This window comes from Sebastes fasciatus, chromosome 15, assembly GCF_043250625.1.
Source record: "Sebastes fasciatus isolate fSebFas1 chromosome 15, fSebFas1.pri, whole genome shotgun sequence".
Lineage (NCBI taxonomy): Eukaryota > Metazoa > Chordata > Actinopteri > Perciformes > Sebastidae > Sebastes > Sebastes fasciatus.
Window position 1 is genome coordinate 9,026,019 of NC_133809.1, and position 27,701 is coordinate 9,053,719.

General features: G+C 40.9%; 1 protein-coding gene and 1 long non-coding RNA gene across 4 annotated transcripts in view; one reads left to right on the plus strand and one right to left on the minus strand.

Annotated features, from left to right (window-relative positions):
- On the plus strand, nucleotides 1-27,516 carry crip2 (cysteine-rich protein 2). 2 transcript variants are annotated; one of them, XM_074660566.1, is made up of 8 exons: nucleotides 1-173; nucleotides 16,428-16,522; nucleotides 21,830-21,887; nucleotides 22,794-22,925; nucleotides 23,834-23,902; nucleotides 24,014-24,108; nucleotides 25,512-25,569; nucleotides 25,826-27,516. In XM_074660566.1, the coding sequence occupies exons 1-8, from the start codon at nucleotides 131-133 to the stop codon at nucleotides 25,891-25,893; spliced, it is 618 nt and encodes a 205-aa protein (XP_074516667.1). In that variant the 5' UTR covers nucleotides 1-130; the 3' UTR covers nucleotides 25,894-27,516. The 2 variants fall into 2 exon arrangements, with proteins under 2 accessions (XP_074516667.1, XP_074516665.1); XM_074660564.1 differs by having other exon boundaries at nucleotides 2-173; nucleotides 23,831-23,902.
- LOC141783326 (uncharacterized) overlaps nucleotides 1-27,701 on the minus strand; it is a 69,867-nt gene that overhangs the window by 16,095 nt on the left and 26,071 nt on the right. For both annotated transcript variants that reach the window (XR_012597250.1, XR_012597251.1), the window contains exon 2: nucleotides 2,865-2,950. This is a non-coding gene — a long non-coding RNA (uncharacterized LOC141783326). The remainder of the gene's footprint in view (nucleotides 1-2,864; nucleotides 2,951-27,701) is intronic.

Sequence of the window (27,701 nt, forward strand, 5' to 3'; positions counted from 1 at the left end):
TCTGTAAGCGGAGCGCCGGGGACACTTGCTACGGAGACAAGAGACCAGAGACCAGAGACCAGAGAGAGTGGACGAAGCTCCGGACAAACAACAACAAGATCACTTTCACTCGACCCACAAACATCCCAACATGTCTTCAAAGTGCCCCAAGTGTGACAAGACGGTGTATTTCGGTAAGTGTTGCACGCTTTCATGTGTTTACACCTTTTTAATACATACTTTTGTGTCATAATGTTGAACCTCATTCACAAAATCCATGTTTTTAGAACAACGTGTTTCACAGTTTTTTGTAACATTATGGTTCATTAATTCACAAATTACACAAATAGCGTGCCTTTTTGGGTTTAAAGCTGCTAATTCCCATTCATTAAGAAAACACACGTTTCACACAATTTGAATTAAAGTATGTTGAATTGCAAGATTTACATGTGCTAAAAATGACTAATTTTCAAATGGAGTTCTGAATGTGAATGCACTTTTGCTTATTCTTGTGTTTTTAAGAGTATCTCAGCATGCAGTAGGACATTAAAAGTATTTGCATGCCTAATATTGGATCTAAAAAGATCAATATTGGACAATATTGATCTTTTTTGTATCTAATATTCTCTAATATTGGATGTAATATTATCTATATAATCTAATATTGGATCTATAGAGATCAATATTGCTTTAAGCTTTTATGTTCAGTCGTGGGAAAAAATGTAAACCCTTCCTACATTTCCCAAATGAATTTCCCACAGAAGTAAAGTGCATTTTTTTAGGGAAAGAGTTGCTGGAAATGTAAATGATTCACAGAGACAAACTTTGGAGAAGCAAAGGGGTCAATGTAAACAAAAGTCCTAAGAGCAAATATTTCAACAAAAGTATTATTTTTAAAGCCTATTTTTTATTTTTAGGACTTTTATTGCTTTTATTAGAGTCAAAAGTAGTCTTTTTTATAACATATAAAAAGCTTTTTAACATACTTTAGAGAAAACATACCGTGTCTGCACTAAATTCACAAAACTGGATAAATGATTTATCTCATTTTGACACTGATCTATTTTTAAAGCTTATTTTTAAATTTTTTAGGGCTTTTATTAGAGCCCAAAGTATTATTTTTATTACCTATAAAATGCTTTTTTAACATACATGAGAGAAAACATGCCGTTTCTGCACTAAATTCATGAAACTGGATAAATGATTTATAGCATTTTGACACTGATCTATTTTTAAAGCTTATTTATTTATTTTTTTTAGGGTTTTTATTAGGGCCAAAATTATTCTTTTTTTATAACCTATAAAATGCTTTTTAATATACGTGAGAGAAAACATGATGTGTCTGCACTAAATTCACATAACTGTTTAAATGATTTATCTCATTTTGACACTGATCTATTTTTAAAGCTTATTTTTTCATTTTTTAAGGCTTTTATTGCTTTTATTAGAGCCAAAAATATTATTTTTATAACCTATAAAATGCTTTTTAACATACGTGAGAGAAAACATGCCGTGTCTGCACTAAATTCACAAAACTGTATAAATGATTTATCTCATTTTGACACTGATCTGTTGCCATTTTTAATTTGTTGTTGTTTGGTAAACATCCAAGCTCGGCAGTTGGCTTTAGAGGGTTTGCTGATGGACGCCTTGCCAAGAGTGCAGAAAATGCCATATGCTGAGATTGCCCACTCACAGATGAGCACGGCAGGCAACATCATGCTGCGTCAGTGAGATGAAAACATGTAAACATGCATATATTTTGCATCCTTGTAAACAAAGATGGGGAAAAAACATAACAGCCATTTGAGAGAAGAGCCACACTTAGTCACAGCGAATGCATCTTATATTTACTATAACAGATGTTTACACAGATAAGAGCAAAGCGAAGGATTAAAGGGAGCTCAAGTCATGATGATAAACACAAATGTACATCTATGCTTTGCACATGACATGCACCCTGTTTGGTGTATTTTAGGGAACAAGCTGCTGTCAACCCTGAGTAATCCTGTGTTTATATTCGACTGCATGCTGGGAACAAAAAATTTGTTCTTCGACGCTGATCTTTCCTGCACTTCACAGCACACATCAGAGTTGTCACGGGGGTCAAAATCAATTATGTGAGTGGATGGCAGTCCTCTTATGTAACAGGAGTGGCAGCAAAACACCACAGCTGCTGCTCATCCTATGGGTCCCGAGAGTCAGTGGCATGGAATACAAAATCTGTGCAAATAAGATTGAATTTCCCCTAATACAGATTTTATGCATGTCTGAGTATTCATTTATTGTAGCCTATAATACGCTGCAGCGAGTGAGTCACTCTGTGATGCATGTTGTGTCTTTTACGTAATATACAGAGATGTTATTTTTGGTTGGGGTGTGTCTTATTGGGTGGAGAGCGCCCGGGGCTGACAGGAAGGATGATGAGCGGCTACTACTAGGGAGCCAGCATGGGTGGAATTAACTGCACACGTCAAACAAAAGGGAGGATGGAGAAAGCGAGGGAGGCTGTTAATGACAATATTAAAGTCATTGCAAGGGAGGCTGTGAAACCTGTGACGAGGCATGGGAGAGGTCAGGGTGGGAGAAGAGTTCTGCTGCCTGCAGCCTGAAGCAGCATCAACGTGATGTCAGTGATGAGTTTCAGATATGTGCTCAGCAGCTCCACCTACACACACCCTCCTCTCAGATACTTGGCTCTCCAGAGATCCTGTCCAGGTCTGCAGAACAGTTATGAGGGTGTAAAATGCTTCTGATCTACACCAGGACATGTGTTATTGATAGAGAAAATTGTCTATTTCCCGTCCCCCTTTTTTTCTTCTTGTGGTGGTGGTTGGTGGTGCAGCTATATGGAGCAGTGATTGGCCCACCCTGCAGTTACCCACCTAGTCCTCCAGCTGTTGTTGTTGCCCAATATTGGATATAGCAGGCATAAGTTTTCAACACTTGACTCTCCTCGTCTTCTTTACTTCTGTAAAAAGAAAAAAACGTCATTTCACATGGAAGCGGTGAGCCACAGTCTGGGATGGAAATTTTATTGGTTTAGTTTTTTCTTATTTTCCGTTCGTTACTTTAATGAACAGCTGTTTTATGGAGGTGATCCGGGTCTGAAATTAACTTTTTTCACCAAGTATTTTTTTTTTCTAGCACTAAGAAATGTTATCTGTACACAGTACTGTACTTTGTTATTGTCATCTATTGCGATTATCTGCATAAAAACATACAATTCAAATGATTAGGAAATAAATGATTGTATTTTTATTTAAATACTTGCTTTGATAAAAAAAAAATCTTGGCATCAGTTAGTTAAAATACAATTGCTTTAATGATGTATGAGAAGCTGCTTAGAGCTAGAGTTAGGAAGTTACATAGGTCATAATTTTCTTTCTATTATGTATTTGATATTGTGTGAAAACATCTCTGACAAACAGGATAACAAATTGCCTCTTCCCAGTAGTCATTTTTATTGAACAGAGCTTGAACACACCATAATGTAGGAACCGGTTCTCAACGGGGAACCTATTTTCTATTCCATTCCTGCCAAAATGGCGGATGACCTGACAATTTTACCTGCCACTGCCAACAATTTACCCGCATTTGGCAGCTGGCGGCTGCTAATTTCAGACCCTGGTTGTGATGGTTCAATTTCACGGCCACTAGACGCATGTGTTGACTGCAGCCGTTTTCCCAAATAAACCCCCCAAAAATGGCACCAAAAAAAGGAAACAGTCGCTGGTGTTAAAAGAACATCTTACTTTTTAAATGTAGGGCTGGCTGGATTCAAATTCCCAGAGTCCACATTGTGGCTTCACATCTGTTAGTTCCTGTGGTACAGAGATGCTTAGAATACACCGGGGACTACTGGCGGACGTGTGACAGGCCCCAGTGGAAATACATAGTTGGTCCATGCGGGACACAACACACAGCATGGCTCACTAACTAAATCTCTGTCAGCTCCAGACCCAAATTCAGCTGAGCGCTACTTCCTGCGCATGATAAACTGGAGCGATGCATCTCTGTGCAGCTAAGTGAATAAATGAGAAACTAATGGAGTTTCTCTTTCTCTCTTTCATTCACCTCTTTCCTCTCCCTTCAGCCACTTGCTCTCGCCTCAGGCCCTGAATTCCTCTTCCCCAGCTAGAAGGACTGGGGGAAATGGGGTGAGATCGCTCGCCTTTATTTAAACGGGGACACTCTCAAAGTGCCTCATGCATTATAATGAGAAATGACGTCTCCATTCACACAAAGCTCTTTCTGTCTCCTGGTTTGTTGCTTCCAGCGAGGCGGAATACCTTCGTCCTCTCAGCCCGACGATACGTTTCCCACACACCTCCTTCTTTATCCCGCTTTTACCCCAAAACATCCACACAATACTTGCTTTTTTTCCCCTCCCCTTCTCTCCTGTCAACGCTAGAGTACCCTGTTTTCCACTCGGCTGCCCATTGGGGCTGTGTGAATGTGCCTCGTCAGTTATGTAACATAATTTCTTGAGTCGCTGCCTCCCGCTCGCTGCCATTACGTAACCTGCCAGCTACTGTGCACCAGTCACTGAGGGTCCTTTCTCTGCCTTTTAGAGGCACAAATATGATCCCCCTAATGGAGACGACATTGAGCTTGGTGCTGATAGTCAGGCTGCCTCCCCCCTCCCATTCCCTAACACAGGTGAAACCATTTCACCTTGCAGCAGAATGACCTGTTGCATAACAGAGGAACAAAGCCGTCTATAGTTCATACAAATGTCTCGCACTTCACAGTTATATTCATTGAGATTTTCATTATATCAAATCTCATTTTTGACGTTATTTATGGCCAGCGTTTTTTTTTTCTAGCGACCTAGACACACTTCCAGTAAAGGCTGGAGACTGGCCTTAAAAGTTTTGGACAAAACACAACAATTTCAATGATTTTCAGATTGCAAATCAGAAAAAGATGAAAGTTAAAGACCCATTTTTTTTGTAAAAATGAAAAAAACATGCACTGAAGAATGGCACATAATCCTACAATGCAGCTATACTATTACTAGGATTACCTACTAAACTGTAAACACTGTGTGTCCTCGATCAAAAGACGAAGACAAGCATTCACACATTATGGGAATATCAGAGCAGATGGCGACAGCGGAAAAAGCTAATTAGTCATGCGAATTAAATGTTCGCTACGTCGAAATTTATTCAGCAAAGGCGTTTCCATATCCCATTTAGCGTATTTCTTTTTGGACAAAGGCAAAAACCACCTCAAACGGGCGTAAAAATCTTTTTAGTTTTATAGAATTTTGCCGTTTTCATACAGATTTTCTATTGCATACTATGAAATGCGCATAAAAATATGTGAACGGAAACACGGCCACTGTCATATGGATTGGTGTCATGATTATTCATTCAGCACGGCTGAAGTTTTCTCCATTTCCTGTTAGCAAAGAGACTAACAATAGCCTACATTTTTGACGGCCATGAATTTAGAATTTGAACAGATAATTACAGATTGAGTATTTGATTTATGAGAAGTAGCTCATATATTAATAAAAAGTGACAGCCCTTACCCACGCACGACAGAAAACAACACATGCACTGGGTGGACGTGATGCAGCAGACATTTCATGTGATGTGGCAGACAACATTAGATTTCATTAGTTCTTGTCTTATTAAAACAATGTGACACGATGAATCCTCGGCTGTAAACAGATAGTTTCTCTTCTTCTGTTGTGTTTCCAACAGAGTAGTTGAAGTGGGCAATACAAGGGTCATTTTGAATGTTCCTCTGGGACTCTGTATTATTAAAAAGCACTCACCAGTATAGTGACCACACACTGGAATCTCAAGGATTATAACTTTCACTCTTTATCTGTGTGACTTTTTTTACACTTTCAAAAGGAACTACTCCACTTGTACCACATGCTTATATAGACACGGTCGATTTTATTACACCTCCTTACAAGACTCTGATGATTTCACTCTAAGTATATTATGCCTCTGTCATATGATGTCTACCCCCTCATGGGCTGATTATCCAATTACATAGGCTACATCTGAAGGTGCCATTCCAGCGACACAGTCCCGCTTCCTCTTTTGAAGACACGGTCCACTACTCTGTAAGCTAGTCATGCAGACTAGATCTTTTTGAAGTCCCGGTAGCCGGGACACAGTGTCCTGACCGGTTAGAGATGAGATGCATTGTGGGGGCAGAGCGGGCCCAGGGGTTCAGGGAGGGACTGTGGAGAGAGAGAGGGTGCTTCGCCTGCGGCTGCTCTGACCAGCGCAGACAGGATGCGAGTTAACTGCAGCCCCATTTACGTCAGCCGGCAGGATTCACGAGGTCGGACTCTTTTATTCGCAGAGTGAGAGAGGGGGGGGGAAGAGGGAGAAAGCCCAGGGAGGAAACCTCGCCTTGGCTGAGGCGACAGACGACCTCCAGAGCTAAGTTTTGCCACGGGGTTGCATCAGCCAGAGGACGGAGACGGATCCAAATACATGTTTCCTCCTAGTAGCTCTTTAGCATCCCCATCCTGCACAGCCACTGTGAGCAGCACAGCACACGCTGACCCCCAACTAATCAATTCACCACTGCCAGGGTCATCTCACTCTCAGTTCCCTCACGACCAGCATGCAGAGGATGATCTTTAAAAAAACATAATTTACTAAATGAACCTCATGCTGTATTGAAGAAGACTTGAAACTAGCGATTGAGACCATAAACTCATGTTTACAATGTTTACTGAGGTAATAAATCAAGTGAGAAGTAGGCTCATTTTGTCATAGACTTCTATACAATCAGACTTCTTTTTGCAACCAGAGGAGTCGCCCCCTGCTGGCTATTAGAAAGAATGCAAGTTTAGGACACCTCCCCATTTTAGAGCAACTTATAGACCAAACAATTAGCGAATTAAGCAAAGAAATTTGTTGTAAACACCTAATTTCTTAGACGATGCCTCTTAGACTAAAATAGAAGTGCTTATACTCACTATGTTTAGCAAAATAATTGGGATTATAATTATTTTAGGTGTAATTATGTAAACCGGTTGATGAGAAATTATAGAAAATGTCAATGGAGGATTTTGAAATTGAGCACAGATTGTCCCCACACTCGAAAAAACACACTGTGGTTTGTTGTTGTTAAATAATGCACAAGCTGGAAACTCCTTTCAAAGTCACTTCCCCTGCTGAGGTTGAATGCCCCAGTGTGCAACGACTGAATGGCGATTGTCTTTAAGTTTAGTAAAAGGTCACAAATCCTTGAGGGTGTTTTGTACTCTAGAGAACAGAACAGAAAGAGGATGCAGAGAAGGAAACACAGGCTGCTTGTTTTTTCCTTTCTTACATTTCTCTTGAGATATGAGCCACGATTTTTTTTTTTTACTAAATGTACCTCCCATGTTTGGGACCGGCTTTGCCTTCTGGGCCTCCAGTCAGTCAGTCAGTCAGGTGTACGGTATTTATTAGGACGTGCAGTTATCACACTGCTGCGACTAAAACAGAAAAACACCCGCGTGGACTCAGCTGTCACTGATGGATGAAGGGAACGAGAAAGAGGATGGGTAGTGTGTGTGTTGGTTTATGAGTGTGTTTTGGATGGGTGTATTGTAGGAAGAGCTGAACAGATGGGTCCACATAACCAGAGGGTGCAACGGAACAGAACCCAGCCAACCGTGATTTAGAGATATTTACAATAACATCGGTTACATCATGAACGTTACGAGGAAACTGGAGCTTAATTCGGTGCAAAAATGCTCATCTGTGACAAACGGATTGAGAATATACTTATAAACTGTACATTTATATATATATATAACGATGAGGTCTTTGATTATTTACGCTTCATTAAAGTGTGTTACATCTATGTATACTTCTCTTGAAGCCGTTAAACAACCAGAAACAGCAGCTTCCACAGTTGTTGCTACTTCCGCCCCCGTTGCACCCTGATCGAATTATTGAGTGATAAGATAGCACCCATATGAGATTTCACAGCCCAACCCCCCTTGCGGACATTCCTGGCGCAATGCATGCTGGGAGTTCAGCTGTGTAAATGTTGATCAGTCCTTGTACTAGTGCTTGTTTATCTGTATTGACTTTTTAGACTTTAAGTAAGACAGAAAGGCTTGCCAACCCTCCCGATTTTCCCGTGAGACTCCCGTTTTTCATGGTCCTCTCTCGGTTTTCTCCCGGGGTCACACTTCTCCCATATTTCTCTTGATTTATGATAAATGTTAACACCTTTTTTTTCCTTTTCCTTATCTCAACCTGTTTCTGGATCTGTACAGCGTCTAAAGCCCTACTTTTTCCACAACAATACGACAATAGAGCTACACCAAATGTTGTTTCCTGGTAGAAGAGATGCTCGCGACACAACGTGGTTTGAGCTGCGCTCGGTGTGGCAAAAAGCCGCTGTGGCGCAGTGCAAGCCATTGGAAATAACGTGTTTCACAGTGCAGTGGTGCCGTTGTCGCATTGTGTTTGAAAGGACCTTCAGTGAGTCAGAGAAGGAGAGCGAGATGGAGAGTACTAAGAGAACGAAACACTCGAGCAGGAGCAAAAAAACGAATGAGTGAATAACAAACGATGAATATTAGTTTATACCAGAGATTCACACAAATTCACGCCAAAGGGGCGAATTATTCAGTTTTCTTTCCTGAAAATTAAAAGTAAATTTAAAAGTAGGCCTTTTTAACATAAAAATGTTGTTGCAGTGTACATTATATTTTGTTATTTTCATTCTTTAAAAGTCACCAGAATGCAGGAAACAAAGTCTCTGAAACTATTTCTGTGGGAGGATCCCCAGACCACCGCTTTGGTTTTCAAATCCTCCCTTTTTTTGAGGTCTCAAGGTTTGGCAAGTAAGACAGAAAGGATGAACTTCCTCCTGACCCCCGAGGGGTGAATCTCAGTCCATCATCAGCTCTGGTGTTTGGGTACAGCTGCCCCGTCGCTGTTGACAATTAAGCAACCGTAATTAAGTCATTTTGGAGAAATTGGCCGTTAATGTTTCCCCTCTGAAGAGCCCTCGTTAAAGTTCTGTTGCTTAATGTTGTGTCCAATTACAGCGTGTTTTGCAGACAGGCTGTCTGTGCACGGAGCGTAGTTGGTTTCACTCCTAATATGATCTGAAGTGTAAGTGAATCATGTCACAGACATAACAACAGGAATCGAGTTATAAGCAGCTCGAAGTTGTCTGATGTTCGTCTATCTTTGTAAGCAGAACGAGTCGTACTCAATGGGATATCACGAGTCATTCCTTTTTTCTAAGAAACTATGTGATGTCGAATTGCATTAGATGTCTTATGACTCCAATTTTCCAGTAATAAAGTCAGTCCCAATTAAGGATTTCTGATGATGACTGCCCCTATCTAATGCTTTTTTGTTGTCTCTAATGAATATTTGAATTTGGCTGAAAGCGTAGATAATAATTAGGGCTGTCAAAGTTAATCAAATAATAACGCGTTAACGCAAATTTGTTTCGAAGCTGGTATGAAGATACTGGCATCATATGAAACTACAAAACCAGAGGAATCCATTGATACCAAAGGAGGCTAAATAACACTCCAAACTTACACTAAAGTTTGGTGTGGAAAAACTGGCATGGCCATTTCCAAAGGGGTCCCTTGACCTCTGACCTGATCTGAGCATATTTGTTTTGCTAAATGCAGTACCTGTGAGGGTTTCTGGACAATATTCGTCATTGTTTTGTGTTGTTAATTGAATTCCAGTAATAAATATATACATACATTTGCATAAAGCAGCATATTTGTCCACTCCCATGTTGATAAGAGTATTAAATACGTGACAAATCTCCCTTTAAGGTACATTTTGAACAGATACAAAATTTGCGATTAATTTGCGATTAATCACGATTAACTATGGACAATCATGCGATTAATCGCGATTTAATATTTTAATCGATTGACAGCCCTAATAACAAGGTCATTAGAACAGAAGAAAAAGCAACATCTTTCAAAATAAAATACAACCAAGTGAGGGAAAACGGTGCTTTCTCATTAGTTCTGGAGTTTGACAGATGTTCACAGCATGTCTCTGTGCATTATGACTGAACCCAGTGCTGTGTAAAGTGTGAATATGTCTGACCTTATTAAATCAGAAAGCATGAGACATTCCATTTTAAATGCTTTTTCCATTTACGTAAAAGCACTTAAGTCTTTTACTCATGCCTTGACTTTTGAATGGCACAAAGTGCTGTGTTTAGATGAGATGTTGCCCCTTCATTTCCTGACGCTAACACTGTCGTAATGCCTTTTTCGTTGGGCGTCAAGTCAATTTCTTTTTTGCACTTGAGCCTGTTTGGTAATTTCCTGGCTCCAAATCAACTTAACTGTGCCGAGGTGGGTGGAGTGCCACAGCTGGGGTTGTGTTTATGCACATCAGGTGGTGCAGTGTGCTCTGTTTCGTCTCTCATTTCTACATGAAATTGTGCTTTGTGTTTCCTCGCATCGTATCACAAACATAAGCTCTTATGTGGCTTAAGTTGACTGATGTGCACACACACAGACCTCTTCATAATCACAAAAACACTTTCAAGCCTCCTTTCCTTTGATTAACGCTCAGTAACATCAGTGAAACAAGCAGTTGTAAACACTGAGGCTGAATCAGAGAGAAGAGGAGTCAGCAGCCGGCTGTCTCGGTGATTTAAACCATATTGACAATGCAATCAGAGGAGCCGACCGCAGACTGGAGAGCTTAGACCAGGAATTTACAAATGAAGTTAAGCGGCTTACAGCGCTGCAGGTATCATATGGTTATGGTGGCGACCTCTCACCTATGACCAGATTCTGTTTTCATTTTTTCGTCATCCTCTCACCTGGAGCTCAGTGTTCCTGCAGTAGCATCGTCTGTCAGTCAGTACTTCATAGGAATAATGAAAAGCCTAGTCTACTCCGATTGGTCATCTGGCCCGCTGTTGTGATTGGTCAACCGAACTCTTCAGACTCCGCTCCAGCTCCGCTACAACTCCCACTACAGCTCCGCTCCTACTAGCTTTTTTTTGAGGGCGTGTCAAACTAGCCGCTCTGCAATAATTATGCAAATGTGTTACTTGATGACATCATCACGTTACGGAAGAAAAGGCAGGACTTCAAGCAAAGCGTTTCAGGAGTAGTGTTTCTGTGGGGGGAGAGTAACTCCCTTTGTAACTTTGCAGAACTTTTACATGCACAAAAACTATATAACGCACTAAAGGAAAGGGAAAAAACACAAAAGCATAATAGTCCCCTTTAATATAAAGGAAATAACATTAAACGTTTTATATTTGGAGCACTTCCCAAGCAGCAACCACCACAAATTAAACCTCTTATAGCTTTTATATACAACCAAAAAAACAGTCACCTGCACCATCACAGTCATCTGCTGTGGTCTGTTACACAGAACCATCTGAGAAGCCGTCATTGGAAGCTGTTTGGAAAAGGGCAGGCACCATCTGTCAATCAAACTCTTGCCGAAGCCAGTCGGGAGAAGAGTGGAAGCATCGTCTTCCGTGTTGTTTTTGCTCGCCTTTCAATGAAGAAATACTCTCCATTTCTGATATAACTGACAACAACGGCGGCATCATTGTTTTGAACAGGCCATAAGTCATTTTCAATGGAAGCTGGTCACATGAAGCTACAAACTGACGCCTGACACTAGTCACCGAATGACGGGGGTGAGTCGTGCTACAAATAAAGTTGAGCTGGTCTCAACTTTTTGTCTTTGTTTCACCCGCTTCTGTTCTGTCTAAAAATATGCCGTTAGCCAGTTGCCAGTGCTATTTAACGACATTACTACGTCAACAAGCTTTTGAACAAAACTTCCAACGGCGATTCGCCGACAATGAAGCCGGCCATGCTTGGCCGTTTTGTTGCTTTTGCTGCTCGTAGTGTGAACGTAGCTTATATTAAGCCACGCCTGTAGCTGCCAGTAGCTTCACATAGGATGCCGATTGATCAGGTCACTAGCTTGCCGGACACAAACATTAGGCATTGAAGCCTGACGAGATGGATTTTTGCGTGATATGTGATCCTGCGATTCTCGTGTGATCTCGTGATATCGCGATAATCCAGCTGCCGTGCAAGGTAACTGCCAAGATGAGAAGGGATTGTCAAATATTCAGCACCTCCATATTTTGGCATGCTTTATTAATTGAAAGTTGATTGTTATTGGGTTTCCCCCAGGAAATAGTTTAGCCACGGTGATAAGCCACCCAGATTCTGACTTATCTCATCTCATGATCCATTTAGTTCGTAGATCACAATCAAATTGCTTATTGGATTTACTTAATCTGAGATATCTCTTATAGTTGGTTTACAGTCAAAACAGACACAAATGTCAGGTGGGAAGTTCTGCAACTCTTCAACCGTGATTTCCCACAGCTGTCCCGGTGTTTACATTAAACCACAGGGGAATCCTTTGTTGTGTGCTTTTGAGCGAGGCTGTCGTGAGAGAGAAAACAGATTTAGCTAAAAAGGATTTGGCACATCCTCATCGATGTTGACAATGTAAATGTGAATATCCGGAGAGACTTCCCTGTGAACAGGAGCTTGTTTGTTTACACAAGTGGGTGCATTTACCCTCAGGTTGTTGCCATAACGAGGTAGTGGAGGACTTGGTGGCATTTCAGACGCCTAATTTGTGCCCACACGTTTGCTATTTTGGGAGACGGAGAACTGTCTGTCGGTCTGTAGGTGCAGTCAGTTAGATCTTTTTGTAAAATGTCAACCTAAATGTATATTTTCTGACTTTATTTCAGTGACGGAGGCGATACAATATGAAGGATAATAAGGATAGAGGCTCGCATTGGAGCTCGGGGGTATAAACATCTGGGCCAGAGGCAGATCCCCTCCACCTCCCCCACTGTATAACTCCCACAACAGATAATACAGACAGACAGCCTCTCCCCTCTTATAATAACAACTGGCCTTTAAAACAGGGAGCTGTTAAACAGTGGACTTTGTTACTACACACAGACAGACAGAGGAATGAGGACATACCGGTACTTGCAAGGCTCTGACGTCTGGTGTGTTCATGAGACAGTCAATGACATGAACACACTAACATTGAGGGCACACCGGCAGTATTTTTAACGCCGTGGAGGTGTCAGGAGGTATATGGGGATCCTCAGATTTAGGAGGAAATAAATCACGCACACTTATACTCAAGAGGAGACAGGTTAAGCTCCTGCTGCTTCCATTTAAACATCGCCTGAAGGTGTTTTATGGTTTGTTCTCTAATTTAAAGGGGACATATCGTGGAAAACTCACTTTTTCAGTGCTTGGGCACATACAATTGGGTATCTGGAGTGTCTACCAACCCACAAACTGTGAAATAAAAACTACCCTGTCAGGTTTTTGTGGACTGTCTAGATCAGAAAACATGTGATCCAACAAGCCATTCAGATATGACTCCCCTTCCTATGTCACATGCAGTCTCATTAGAAAGCAAAGGTGCACCATATTTTTTACGCAAGCCTTTTTCGGGAGGAGGGCTTAAAGAGACAGGCGCCAAAACGGAGCGTTTCAGACAGAGGGTGAATAAAGGTATATTCAGACAGACCGTATGAGAAAAATAATGGGTTTTTTGAGCATTAAAGCATGTAAACATCTTCAAGTAGTAACCCAAAGTACAAGTATGAACCTGAAAATGTGCATGATATGTCCCCTTTAAAAGAAACTAGAAAAAGGCAAAATGTACTGTTACTGTTACTTTCCGAAACTAGCAATCCGACACTTGCATACACTTGACGCCGTGTTTGACCAGCTGTGCGGAGGCGAGAAAGAAGCCAGGGTTTGAACTTCTCTCTCTGGCTCTCGTTTTCATTTCCACACAACTATTTCCGTCACTTATCAAGTGAACAACCAAGTGCAACACTATGAATGACTTTTAGGAGAGAGGTTGCATCTGAAACTCCATCCTAACATGCTATTCAGTACGTTAAAACAGTATGTGAGATATTTAAGTACGTCCGAAACCTTAGTATGACACTAATAGTACGTGAATTGCATACTCTATCCGGTGACATATTACAGTATCCAACAATGGTGGACAGCTCCGTAACGTCAATAATGCTTCAATTCAAGAGTAAGAATAAGATTTCACTTTGCTATAGGCGTAAAGTATTTTTTAAATTAGTTCAGACTTTCACAAATCATCATTTTGGTCACATGGGGATGGCACGGGTTACCATGGTTACGTGTCTCCAACCAGCAAGGAGGCTCTCAGGAAGTGACGACATAAATTACAGCTCAGTGCGTCAGCAAAGATACATACTACGGTTTATTCACACAAACGTATGTTGAACGATAGTACAGATATTGGGTATGTAGTTCATAATTTGTGATTTTGGACGCAGCCAGACTGTCTGATTTTAAACAATATCGTGTTTCCCTCTCTCTATGATGACCGGCTTTTCACGCCACCTTCACTGCTGTTCGAAACAACTATAAACACATTTCTGATATAGTTGGACGACACATACAAACTAGTTCTGTTCGAGCATAACCCGACTCTTAATAGTCAAATTGTCAGTTGACGCACCAGTGATGGTGTCCTTTTAGCTCTCGTGGTTGTGTCTGCAGGTTTTGTGGCCATCTTTTGATTTAAGAGCAGATTATTGATTTTTTAAGAATGATTTACTGTCGGCTTTTTACTCAGAATAACAGTATCTTTAAAAGTGATTTAACATTTCCGGCAGTATGATAGTCAGCATTCCTCTGCTCTCAAGTGTTAATGGGAGGTCACGCACCCCATCCCCTCCCCGGTTGCTCCAGGGCCTTGTTGTTAACCATTTGTCTCAGTGTTTTTTCTAATTGACAGGGAGAGCTGATTGGAGGGTAAACAGAAACCTCTGCAGGGAGTAGTCGGGTCTCCTAACGCAATCCTGAGTAGCTTTTTCCGCACATGATACCCATAACATCATTTTCAAATCAAATTTATGTCTGAAAGAACGGAAATTTGTTTGGCCAAAGGTGAAAAGAATACACAGATGTATTACAAAAATACACACAATCCATAAAAGGAACAGTACAAAAGAAAAGCTGCTACCTTCTCCCTAAGTGAGGCCTCTCAAAATAAAAAGCATTTGTTTGGATATGAAAGGTACTGTTCATATAAGGCTGGCTATCTGTAATGCTTGTTTGATGGACTCGTTTAGAGCGGCAACGATTAATCGATTACTTGTCATCTATTAAAGTACTCGCCAACTATTTTGATAATCGATTTATCGGTTCAAGTCCATTTCTTAAGAAAAAAAAGTCAAAATTCTCTGATTCCAGCTTCTTAAATGTGAATATTTTCTGATTTCTTTACTCCTCTATGACAGTAAACCGAATATCTTTGAGTTGTGGATAAAACAAGGACGTCATCTTGGGCTTTGATCAACATTTTTCAACATTTTCTGACATTTAATGTCTATTAAATAATTAACAAATAATCAATTAATCAAGAAAATAATTATAGATTGATTGGCATAATCATTAGTTGCAGCCCTACACTTTTTCCTATTTGAACTTTGGCCATGTTTTAATGTAGGAAGCTATCAAATTCATGTCATCCTTTTCGTGATGTCCATATTTGGTCTTTTACAGTTTTGTTTTTGTTATTTTGTTCTTGATTTTCCCGACAAATTCTTTGAATTCCTTGCTGTTCAGACTCTCAAATCTCTGATGTCTGATTTAATTTGCTTCCTGATAAGACGCTTACGCAGGAATTTGAAAGCAGTTTTACAGGTTATGGTACATATGGGAAAAGCAGCTAGAGAGAGGAAGTCCAAGGAGGAAGTAATTGTCTGTATGTCTGCATACATGCTGTTTGCTTGTGTGTGTGTGTTTCTGACTGAGGGCATGTAGGAAACAGACCCCAGTATCCGGCTATTTGTGCCCTGCCTTGATAAGAGAAGGTGTTTCCTCTGCTGCCTGCACGACTCCTCGGGGCCCATTGTGTGGAAGCAGCGGAGATTTATTATTGGAAAGAGTATAATTAGGGTCCCTTGCTTGTCTGGAGGCGGTCTGGGAGAGAAAGGGGACGGAAATGGGGTTGAAGGGCTGTCTGCAGCAGGATGGGTATACTGTAAACTGGGGGAGGGGTCTGTGTACGTTCGGAGGGTTAACACAAAGGATCTGGCTTGGATGCGGGCACCCCCCGCTGCTCCAGCTGGCCTGGGACTCACACCACTGCCTGTCTATCCCACAATGACATCATCAAGGCATCCTGTGGTGGTACACAGGCATTCCCAGTATCCCTCAATGGGCACGATGTCAGGATTTCCCCCGCAGGGCCCACAGATACAGTACAGGCTGATCTTTATTCAGGAGAGTGAAGCAATGAGGTGACGTCATTCCTCTCTGCGATGAGTGATTCGAACGCCACATTATAACAACGTACAAAGCCCGACACAATCGATGGCTGTTGTTCATAGTAATGCATATAAATGCTGCTTTATGTGACTGTTTGCACGTCTCTTTTGTCTTTCATGTGCAGCTGAAAAGGTGTCATCACTGGGGAAGGACTGGCACAAGTTGTGTCTCAAGTGTGACCGCTGCAACAAGCTCCTGAACGCTGGAGGCCACGCTGAGGTCAGTAAGACGCCACCATTAACAGAACAATACTGTCCTCTCACTACTGAAATTACACGCATCTGATGCAAATCTGTCTTCTTTAGTGCTGCAACTAACGGAGAAGGAAAGTACCTACCTACCTAGTTCTGCTTTGAGGCACTTGCACTTTACTTCCATTTTATGCCTTTATACTTTTACTTTTTATTATTACACTACTAGGGAAAAATCAAAACAGCATAGTATCGCGATATTTTGCGTGGCAATATTGTATCGATACACGGACGTCAAGTATCAATCTTTTTATTATATTAACTATTAACCTCTTAACAATCCGACAGCCCGATGGTGGGCCCGTCTTTCAGAGGTTGTAGTGGGTTCAGTTTTAAAGCTAGAGTGAAGATACTGGTTGATATGAAACTAGAAAATCAAAGGAATTCATTGATAACACCATGTCATGTTAGCTTGTCGGGAAGAAGGCTAAATAATGCTCCAAGTTTATGCTATATTTAGGCGAGGAAAAACTGGCATGGCTATTTTCAAAGGGGTCCCTTGACCTCTGACCTCAAGATATGCGGCTAATAAAAGCTTATGTACTTTTACGTAAGTAAGAATTTGAATGGGGGACTTGAAATGCAGTATTTTTACCTACTTAAAAGAACTCAATACTTATTCCATAGCTTGCAACTAACCATTATTTTCATTAGCAGTTAATTGTAATTATGTCTGTTCTTTTTTTAATTAATTGATTAGTTTAGTTGAAGCGCTTTAAGAACATAGTGAAGTTACAGTTCCCCATGGTGATGTCTTCAAATGGCTTGTTATGTCCAAACAACAGTCCAAAATTTGAAGTGATTTACAGGTTCAGCTTCTTGCTTAAAGGCACATCTGCAGCAGAGGTTTAAACACAGACTACTTATTAACAGTGTAAATGAATGGAGACATTTTAAAGGAAAACAGGAAGAAGGAGATGTGGGTTTTAACTCTGTAACTGGGGCAATGACATGCGCTCTTTCTAGTATAGTAGCAGTGTGCTAGGAGCACGTCATCAGCATTGCCTCGGGTAGGAGTTCACTTCCCACTGAGCCCATTCATGCTAACATTATATGCACTCAGTGTGATGCTGTGAAGCACTCTGTTCACCAAATGGCTCTTCTGAATTGACTTTATGGACTTTTCTCTGTTAATGCAAGTTCTATTTTAGGTAGTTATGTCGGTTTTTTTGTATGAAATATCAGTGCAGTTGTATTGATAACGCAGGGTCAAAGGCCAACAAACTCCATGCCGTTGTTTCTTTACAGTTCATTGACTGTTGTTGTGAAATTTAAAAAGGGGAAGCTAGTGCTGTCTGGTCATGTATTGACTTATTGACAGATTGTCTCCACATGGGATCCTCAACTGTGTCATGTTGCATGTCTATGCTTTTAGGAAATTTAAAAATTGCTTGTTTCAGTTTTTAAAACTAAGAGAGATCCTAGTTCTGTAATCTGAACACAAGGATAGTTTTTATGTTTTTATTGAGAATGGACATTCTCATTCAAATCAACGTAGGGCTAGTTTGTGAGCTACTGTAGCTGGAGAGCTAACCGCTAACACACTAGCCACCCGGGAAGATGGTTGTGTTACTCTGAAAACAGAGCAGCGGCGAAGTGCGGCCTGTGGCGAGCTGCCATGCAAATGTCTTTGAAAAGCTGCGGCGGCTGCTCCTGAGCTCAGCGAGCCGCGGCCTTTGATTCTACGACAAAGTACAGCCAAACTAAAAGTATGGAAAAGTTTAACTTTTAGTGGCGAAGTGCAGGCAGAGAGGACCTGCAGCCACATTTTGACCTATGACCTATGAATTTCTTCCCACCTGAAACACATGATCACACCACCCGGCCACAGAAACATTTTATTATTGCTGCGAGCGCTTCACTGCTGCCTGGTGTGTTTTCGGCGTTAGTCACAATAGCTGTTCCGAGCTTCTCTCTATTTTCTCTGTGCTGTGTCGTTTACTCCCCCATGTTTGCTCTCAGGATTAACGTCATTTGAAAGAAGAGACATTTATTGAAGAGGGGGATGTTATTGCACCGTCGACTCCTGTCTCACAAGTTGATTAGATAATAGTGAATGGTGCCACTCAGCTAATAAGCAGCTTCATTCCCCCAAAGGTCAGCACAATTGAGATTGTTTGCTACTGGTCAACGGTTGCAATCAATTTCGCCTTGTTGAGCTTCACCCCTTCACCGAATCCACTGATGAAATTTTGGCATTTTTAAAAGCTGGTGTGACCGGGCATTTAGACTAGAAGAGGGTCTTTTCAAGTGGTTTTCAGTGGGCAGAGATATGAAGTCCTTTCATTTCACTTCACAGAACTTGTGCATTTTTACACAGGAAATTGCTGAGTGCATGCCTTTTTTTTCCTGCCTTGTTGTGCGTCGGGTTGCATCTGTCAATATGAGTCGTCCTTGTGGGAATTTTAACCCCCTTGGCCTTACAGGATGAGTTGCCTTTTTTCCTCTCTATTACATAATCACAGCGCCGCAGTATCACGTCTCAACATAGATATATTCATGACCCAGCCAACGATTCAATCCTCACCCTTCTCTCTGTAAATGGGTGCTCCTCTCTCAACACAAAGAGGATGTGATCTCAGCGTCTTTGTACACAAAAGCAATTTCCCCGCAGACCCCAAAAGGATGCTGCTCTGCTGTTTAATCTCTGCATGATTACAGTAATGTAGTCACACAATCTCTCTGAGGCCCCGCGCTCTCTCTCGGCCCACCATCCTCTCTCTCTCTCTCTATGGACGGCATCCAAATCCTGCCCCGGGCTGCAGCACCGTGCCACGAGCCTGACTTTAGTAGGCAAAAAACTCAATACTCGATCATCGTCATGGAAACAGAGGGAGGTTGAGAGACGTTACAAATAAAAAAAATAAAAAGCTAATGAAAGCATGTAAAGGGAGCGTGGTTTTGTTGGGGAGGGTGTTTGATGTCATCTCAGGCCTGGTATGCAAAAGGTTGCGACCCTCAGAGAAGTACTGACTGCTTCTTTAAAAGGAGTCGCGGGAAGGATGGAGCCCACCGCGGCCTGTCGTCTGTGGGCCGAATGAGGGCAGCAGCTTCCCGAGGCCGATGGCAGAGAGCCAGACTTGAAAGGAAAAGGTAACAAGGCTTCGATGTTGACCTTAAAAGATCAGGATTGTATTAAATTGCAGACTTTATTCTCAGATTCATAATGGTGTCAAATCAGGCATGACATTGTTGAATCACTGGAACTTAATAGGAAAAAGAAAAGGATCAGAACCTGGCACCTACATTACCCACAGTGCATCTCAACCACCGACAGTTTGGTCAGAGATTTGGATGTGTAAAGCTAGTAGCAGCAAATGTAGCCTCGAGCCGCCAGTTTCAAGCAGAGATGAGGAACGTAGCGCGCTACAGAGGTCTGGTAAGCTCACTTCTTTCTAAAGGCCCAGACACACCAAACCAACATCAAAGAACTAGCGGCGACAAAGGCCTCACGTCGCCTGTGTCTCGGCCAAAAAGTTGCTTGAACACACCGCAAAGACTACAGCCGACGGCCAACTACCACGTACGCTCTGCGCCTGCGTCAGATGAAATAACTCTCCACACCAGCAGGTGGCGGTAGTCTGTGTTTCGTCATTCAGAAAGCGAAACCGGAAGACCGAGGACGGCGGATAAACGAGCCGTTGTTACGATACGTACATTAATCAAAGCGGCGTTCAAATACCCGTGTGTTAGAATGATCAGAAGAGATGAAGATGAAAAATGAGAAGAGCCTCCTGTGTTTTTCCTCGTCGGCTTGCTTTCCTCACTTCCGTTTCTCTTCCCATGCACTGATTCATTTAAGCTGGACAGCCAATCAGAGTGATTTCTCTCACAGACGAACTCCACCGGCGATTCAACATGCTGAATCGGCTGAAAAAACGCAGACAAGGTCAAACTAGAGCCGACGGTGCGGGACACACCACAAAAACTAGGCCGACAAACGCTCACGCTCATTAATTCCACACCCCGAGATTTGCACATGTGCCGTAGTCCTCCCCAAGAACTGTAAACCGACTTTTAATGTGTAAAATTGGTGGACTTCCCCTTTAGGAAAAATATATTGCCGTTGCACAGCACAGTGAAATATACTGGATACTTTTTACTTCTTTCGGCCTCTAAAAAATCCATCAAATGATACACTGTCCGGCCTATAGCCATAACTTGATAGCATCTATTAAATTTCCTGAAAATAGCTACCTGCTAAGAAGCAGAGGTCAAAGTTAATCCACCTCCATTCTGGTCTGAAGCCGGGCAAAGTGAGCGAGTCGACGTTGAAGCAATGGGGCGTGCAGATTAAGATGAGGTCATAAAAGAAAAGATGGGGAAAACAGATTTAAATGTCAGGATGTGGGAAGTGAACTGCTGGGAAGAGAGTGGGCTGTGAAGCGATGGATAATCCATTTTTAGGGTCCCTCTGCCTCACAGCCAGAGCCACAGCGATACTGTACAGCAGACTATTAACAGACCGCTCAGCTCACTTGACAATGAAGCCCTGTGTCCAGTCCTGAGAAAGTCATCAGTGCTTAGTCACGGCAGCGGCGGCGTCCAGACCTTCACGGATCTCATAAATGTCAAACAGGAAGTGTGAGAGGAGAGGAGTGCGTGGCTGCTTCACCAGTAGCTGATCCTGTCACGGTTAATGCATTATTAAAGGTGAGAGAGCAATCCTTTTTTTTCCCTGCCGCACTGTCTTCTGAGGCCAAAGCAGAAGGGATTCTGGGTAGTATGTCCCTTTTGTTATGCCAGTTTTTCCCGTACCACCCAGGGCCTGGCGTCTTGCCCGTGCCATTCGCTTGCTTCTTCTCTTCTATGGGCATCAGGCTCTGGACCAGTAGCCACCCTGGCCGTCAGCCCTGATCCCCCTATCCAAGCTCGTCACATGCTCCTGCAGGGACCGCAACATTCCCAGCATGCATCAGCGACAAGCCATCTATGTCTTAGACTGAGTGGCGGAACGTCATGGGGGTACAGACCCGTAGGTTGCACTGAAGTGTGAATTCATCAACAGAGGCCTGTTTCTTGGATACAGCCGGCGTCATTATTATGTGTTGAGATGGAAAAAAAAAAGGCTCGTCTCCGTTTTTGGACTCAAGCTCTCCATCTCCTCTCCAAAACCAAAATAAATGATGTCAGAAAAAAGTGTGAAAAATATGATTTACCATGCCCGTCATGCTTCTATTTTCCCATTTGCGTCACAAGGTTTTTTTTCCTTACATGCCCATTGAGTCAGTTTCTTTTATCTGTATGTCATGGTGTTTCTATGTCTCTCCCACAGCATGATGGACGGCCCTACTGCCACAAACCGTGCTATGCTGCCCTCTTTGGGCCAAAAGGTAAAGTACATGTACATTTATTCAACATAAACTACTTCACATTTACACTGTTTATGCATCTTTACTCAACTTTGTCTATAATTTCTTATTGCATCTTAACTGGATGTGTTGTATACTCTTTTGTAGTGTGTCTTAGCTTGTTTATGTTTTCATCTATTGTTGTAATAATGTTTTTATGCCACTTTGTCTCTCTTGAAAAAGATTTTTTAATCTCAATGAAACTTTTACCTGGTTAAATAAGCCTAAAAATTACTTATTCATCAATTAATAGATAAGTAAATACATAAAGGAAATGGTTAAATTATTACATAAATAGATAAATAATGTGGTTAATTAATAAAATAATAAACTAATCAATAAAAGAGAAGTGAATACATAAATGAATAATTAAATTAATAAATAAATGTCAATTTTTTACAAAACTACATTTATTTATTTCTGTATTTATGTGTATTTATATTAATTGACTGGTACTGATGTTAGCTAGCTGCAATATTACCAATATTTGTATGTAGATATTTATTTCTGTATTAATTTAATCTTTTTGCATTGTATTTATTAATTAAAATATGGATTTATTGATTTATCTATTTATTTAATTATGTATGTAGATATTAATTCAATCTTTTTAAAATTGTATTTATTAATTAAAATATGTTTTTATTGATCTATCTATTTATTTAATTATGTATATAAATATTTATTTCTGTATTAATGTAATCTTTTTTAATTTGATTTATTAATTAAAATATTTATTTATGAATTAATTTCTGTATTTATTGATTTATTCACAGAATTTTTAGTCTTCCATAAAGTTGTAGGCTAAGTTAATTATAGTAGTTTACTCAGATCTCAATGCCATATGTCAAATGAACATTTCCCCTCCTCTGCTGAACCTTTTTTCAGGTGTGAACATCGGTGGCGCCGGCTCTTACGTGTACGATACTCCAGCCAACAACAACGCGTCTGCTACTAGCGTGGATTCAGCCCCCAAAGCTGAGGAGAAACGAGTGTTCGCCCCCAAGGCAGCACCGAAAGGTAAACGAGAAGCGTGTATTCATACTGAATGTACAGTGAGTTAGGGAATCCATCAGTCAAGTGTTGACTGGAAAGAAAAAGCTAGTCGATAGGGGCGTTTGTCCCTCAAGATTTCAGTTTTTTAGGTTGGAAGGAAAACTGCTGCTGACTCAATGATAAGAAACAGTCTTTGGGGACTTGAGGAGACGTGTTAGATCGTGTGTGTGTGTGTGTGTGTGTATGTGTGTTCTGGGAAATCCCTGTCAGCAGGAACAAAATCATTTATCTGGTGTTTTTGGTCATTTAATCTTTGCTGTGCAGTTTTCAGTTAGTGACGGTTTTCTAATCACTTGGTTGTTGAAGCCAGAAAACTTTTTTTCTAACTTTCTACATCTGAATCCTTTCAATGTGTTGGGGGTTAAATTTGGAACAGCTCAACAGATAACATTATATCTTTTGAATAGTTTGAACAGTTTTTAAAAACAGGTGTAAAACATGTTATGTTTTGAGTTTATGCGTAGGATTTAATCTGTTTAATCTTGTTTGTTTTTGTTGAAAAAAGTGTGTTATGTGTCGGTTGCTTTATGACAGAGTAAAACCAAAGTGTCTTTGCCTTTTGGCGCCACCTGCAGTCGCCAGAACAAAACTACATGTTTGCTTAAACATCCATCGACTCCCATGATTGGCTGTTGAGAGAGGGAGTGAATATGAAGTGTTTTAACTTGGTAACCAGAACAAATTAGCCTCTTTACTTAAGAATTCCCTCTTGAAACATATACAGGCTGTTTGGCTCAATTTCATTTTTACACCCCTACATTATTAGTAAACTGGATTTCACACCTAACTGGGAAGATTAGTGGTCATTTATTGAAACTTTTTTCCGTTGCCTTTCCAGTATTGTAATGAAAGTGTGTTTAATGTTTCAGCAGCTGGCAGCATCACCACCTTTTCCGGAGAGGCCAACCTGTGTCCCCGATGCAGCAAGAAGGTGTATTTTGGTGAGTAGTTCCACACTTCCAGATGAGGGGGAAAGATGTTGGCAGAAAAGGTGTGAGCCTGCAAAGTGGTTGCCATGGTGTCTCACAGGTGTGTGTTTTGTCACAATATAGCTGAAAAGGTGACATCGCTGGGTAAGGACTGGCATCGACCCTGTCTGCGCTGTGAGAGGTGCAGCAAGACTCTGGCTCCTGGCAGCCACGCAGAGGTGAGAAAAAAATAAGTTAGAAAAGGTAGAAATAAATAGAAAGACAGACGACTAAAGTCTACTTTTATGATGCCTATAAAGTTCAACAGCAGAGGTGTTAATTCATTTGTATTGTGTTTTAGCATTGAGGTCATACTTAGTGGTGGTGTTTCTAATATTTTATGTCTGTAAATAGGGAGCCCAAAAACATAGAAACACCTCTCAATATAGTATAATATACTACAATATATGTAGTCTGGTACAACATCACCTTTAACTATGACCTCTATAATTAACATATAATTGAATTTACACATTTTGACAAGCTGAACATTACCAGCTTCGTAAAGATGGGTGTTATGGAAGGGCTGTTAAGGTATCGGACTGCATTAGATCGTACTGGTGTACCTAATAAAGTGGCCAATGAGTGTATCATGCTTGATTTAAAAAAAACAAATGAGGGAGCACTTCTTAGATTTGACAGCAATATGATCCACGTGAAGGAAACCAATGTCCACAAAATAGGGATGGATTCCAAACAAAAAGTCGAGGTACAAAATTTTAAAACTAGGGCTGTCAAAGTTAACACGTTAAACGCTAATTTGTTTTAACGCCACAAATGTCTTTAACGCGTGGGCTCAGTTTTAAAGCTAGACTGAAGATGCCGGTATCATATGAAACTAGAAAACCTAAGGAATCCATTGGTACCAACCATGTCATACTAGCTTGTTGCGAAGTAGGCTAAATAACGCTCCAAACTTGCACTAAAGTTTGGTGAGGAAAAACTGGCATGGCCATTTTCAAAGGGGTCCCTTGACCTCTGACCTCAAGATATGTGAATGAAAAGGGGTTCTCTGGGTACCCACGAGTCTCCCCTTTACAGACATGCCCACTTTATGATAATCACATGCAGTTTGGGGCAAGTCATAGTCAAGTCAGCACACTGACACACTGACAGCTGTTGTTGCCTGTTGGGCTGCAGTTTGCCATGTTATGATTTGAGCATATTTGTTTATGCTAAATACAGTACCTGTGAGGGTTTCTGGATCAATATCTGTCATTGTTTTGTGTTATTAATTGATTTCCAATAGTAAATATATACATACATTTGCATAAAGCAAGCATATTTGCCCACTCCCATGTTGATAAGAGTATTAAATAATACAAATATCCCTTTAAGGTACATTTTGAACAAATAAAAATGTGCGATTAATTTGCGATTAACTATGGACAATCATGCAATTAATTGTGATTCAATATTTTAATCAATTGACAGCCCTAGAAATGAGAAGAAGAAAGAAAACAAGGGAATGACTGAAGAAAAATGGAAAATCAACACATAATTCATGTGCTTCTCTTTGTCTTTTCAACCTGTCTGCCTGCCTTTCTATTGTGTTTAATGTTTATATTTTTTTACATTCCAGCATGACGGCCAGCCCTACTGCCACAAACCATGCTATGCTGTTCTCTTCGGGCCCAAAGGTAACCGCTAGGTTGTGCTGTCAACCCACCAATTATCAGCTACACTTGAAACAGAATGTGAAAATGTCTGAGCACTTGATCCTCGCTGCTGCACACGATGCACACAACAACTTGTTACTCAAGAGTTATTTCATCATAGCTTTGTGCAGCTTCTTGAGGAAATGTTTTGCAACCTCTCCTGCTCATGCTGTACCTCCTCTCTTCCTCTCTGTTAACCCCCCTGACACCCTCTCGCTTGTCCCTGTGGTTTCTCCAGGCGTGAACACTGGTGGTGTTGGCAGCTACATCTATGAAAAGGAGCCCAGTGCAGTGACCCAGCCTTGAACCCTTTTGTCCCCTCAGCTTCACCCCTCTTCTCTACACAACACTGACCATCAATCACAGTATTATTTGTAGCCTTCCTCCCACCTCGTGCGTTCATACCTGAGACAACCAACAACCTTTTCTCCTTTATTCTGACCCGCTCCCAGCTGATTTAGCACCACGAGGATATATGGTGTTTGCTCCGGGAGAGCCGTTATTCCCACAGGTTGTTACAAATAACTTCAACCATTTTTTTGCCACGTTTAATAAATGTACATGAACACATTAGATGTGACCACAGTAAAATACGAAGGTCTTATATTTCAATTTTGTACCCTGGAAACAGTGTGATTGTGAAATGCGATGAGAATGATTCCGGGTGTGGGAAGGTGCATTGTGGGTAGAGGTGCAGCGCGTTGAGGAATTTGCCTGCTGCTGCAGGTACAGGCGGTGTTAAGAAGGGGTACGTTGCCAACAAATCTGTATTTTACAAATGCCATATTTACATTTTGGCTGCCTGACAATATTCCTTATGTAAGAAAAAAAGTAAAAAAGGTGGGAAGTGGATCTCTCAGGCGACTGTTACGTGATTTTCAACACATCCATGGGGCTGTATTGAGTCAAAATGAATTTAATAACCTCTTTAATGTCAAAAATCTGGATAATGTGCTAATAAATAACACACATTTTTTAAGATGAGGCAGAATGACGTTTTGCGGAGGGAGGGCTGTGGTTTGCCAGAACAGAAACATGTATTTATTGCTTCAAATCAAGTCGTTCAAATTTAATTTGCCATTGTACTACTACCCTTTATGGGAATGATTATGAAGGAGGTCAAACAAGGCAATGTAAACTGTATAAATCTCTAAGATCAACATGTTTATGGTTAATTATAAATAAATAAACCTGCTGTTATTTTCCGAGAGATGACGCACTATTTGATATTTAAATTTTGGCTGCCTGAAAATATTCTTTATGTAAAAAAAAAAAGTCCCAACATATTATAAAAAGGTGGAAAAGTGGATTTCTCAGGCGACTGTTACGTGATTTTCAACACATCCATGAGGCTGTATTGAGCCAAAATGAATTTAATAAGCTCTTTAATGTCAAAAATCTGGATAATGTGCTAATAAATAACACCGATTTTTAAAATGAGGCAGAATGACGTTTGCGATGGGAGGGCTGTACTTTGTCAGAACAGAAACATGTATTTATTGCTTCAAATCACGTCATTTAAATTAAATTTGCTATCGTACTACTACCCTTTATGGGACTGATTATGAAGGAGGTCAAACAAGGCATTGTAAGCTGTATAAATCTCTACGATCAAGATTTTTATTGTTAATTTCAAATAAATAACCCTGCTGTTACGTTCTGAGAGATGACGCACTATTTGAAGTATTTCTTTTTTTGCCATTAGCAGAAACAGTAGCTTAGCTTGTAGAAACGCTGCAGACAAGTCATTCTGTAAGAATGTGCATCCTAGTATTATTATACGACTGTTACTGTGTTTGTTTAATACCTGTTGTACGCCGTAGGGCCTCGTAGACGCCGCAGGGCTCACTGTTTGTAGAGCTGAAACGCTGCACTTCAGCCCTGCCGCATTCGTCTTTTTAATCCCTTGAATAAATATTTCAGAAACTCTTCATCTGTGTTATTACAATTATTATTCCAGCTGACTTTTGAACTCCTTTTTGTGTTCATGAATTGCAATAAACAAAACACTACATGTCATGTGAGTTTGTGGATTTCTTGTCTAATTATCAGTTATTTGAGCGCACTATAAACGTCTTCAGATTGAAGTCTTGTGATAGAGAGAGTAGGGGAAA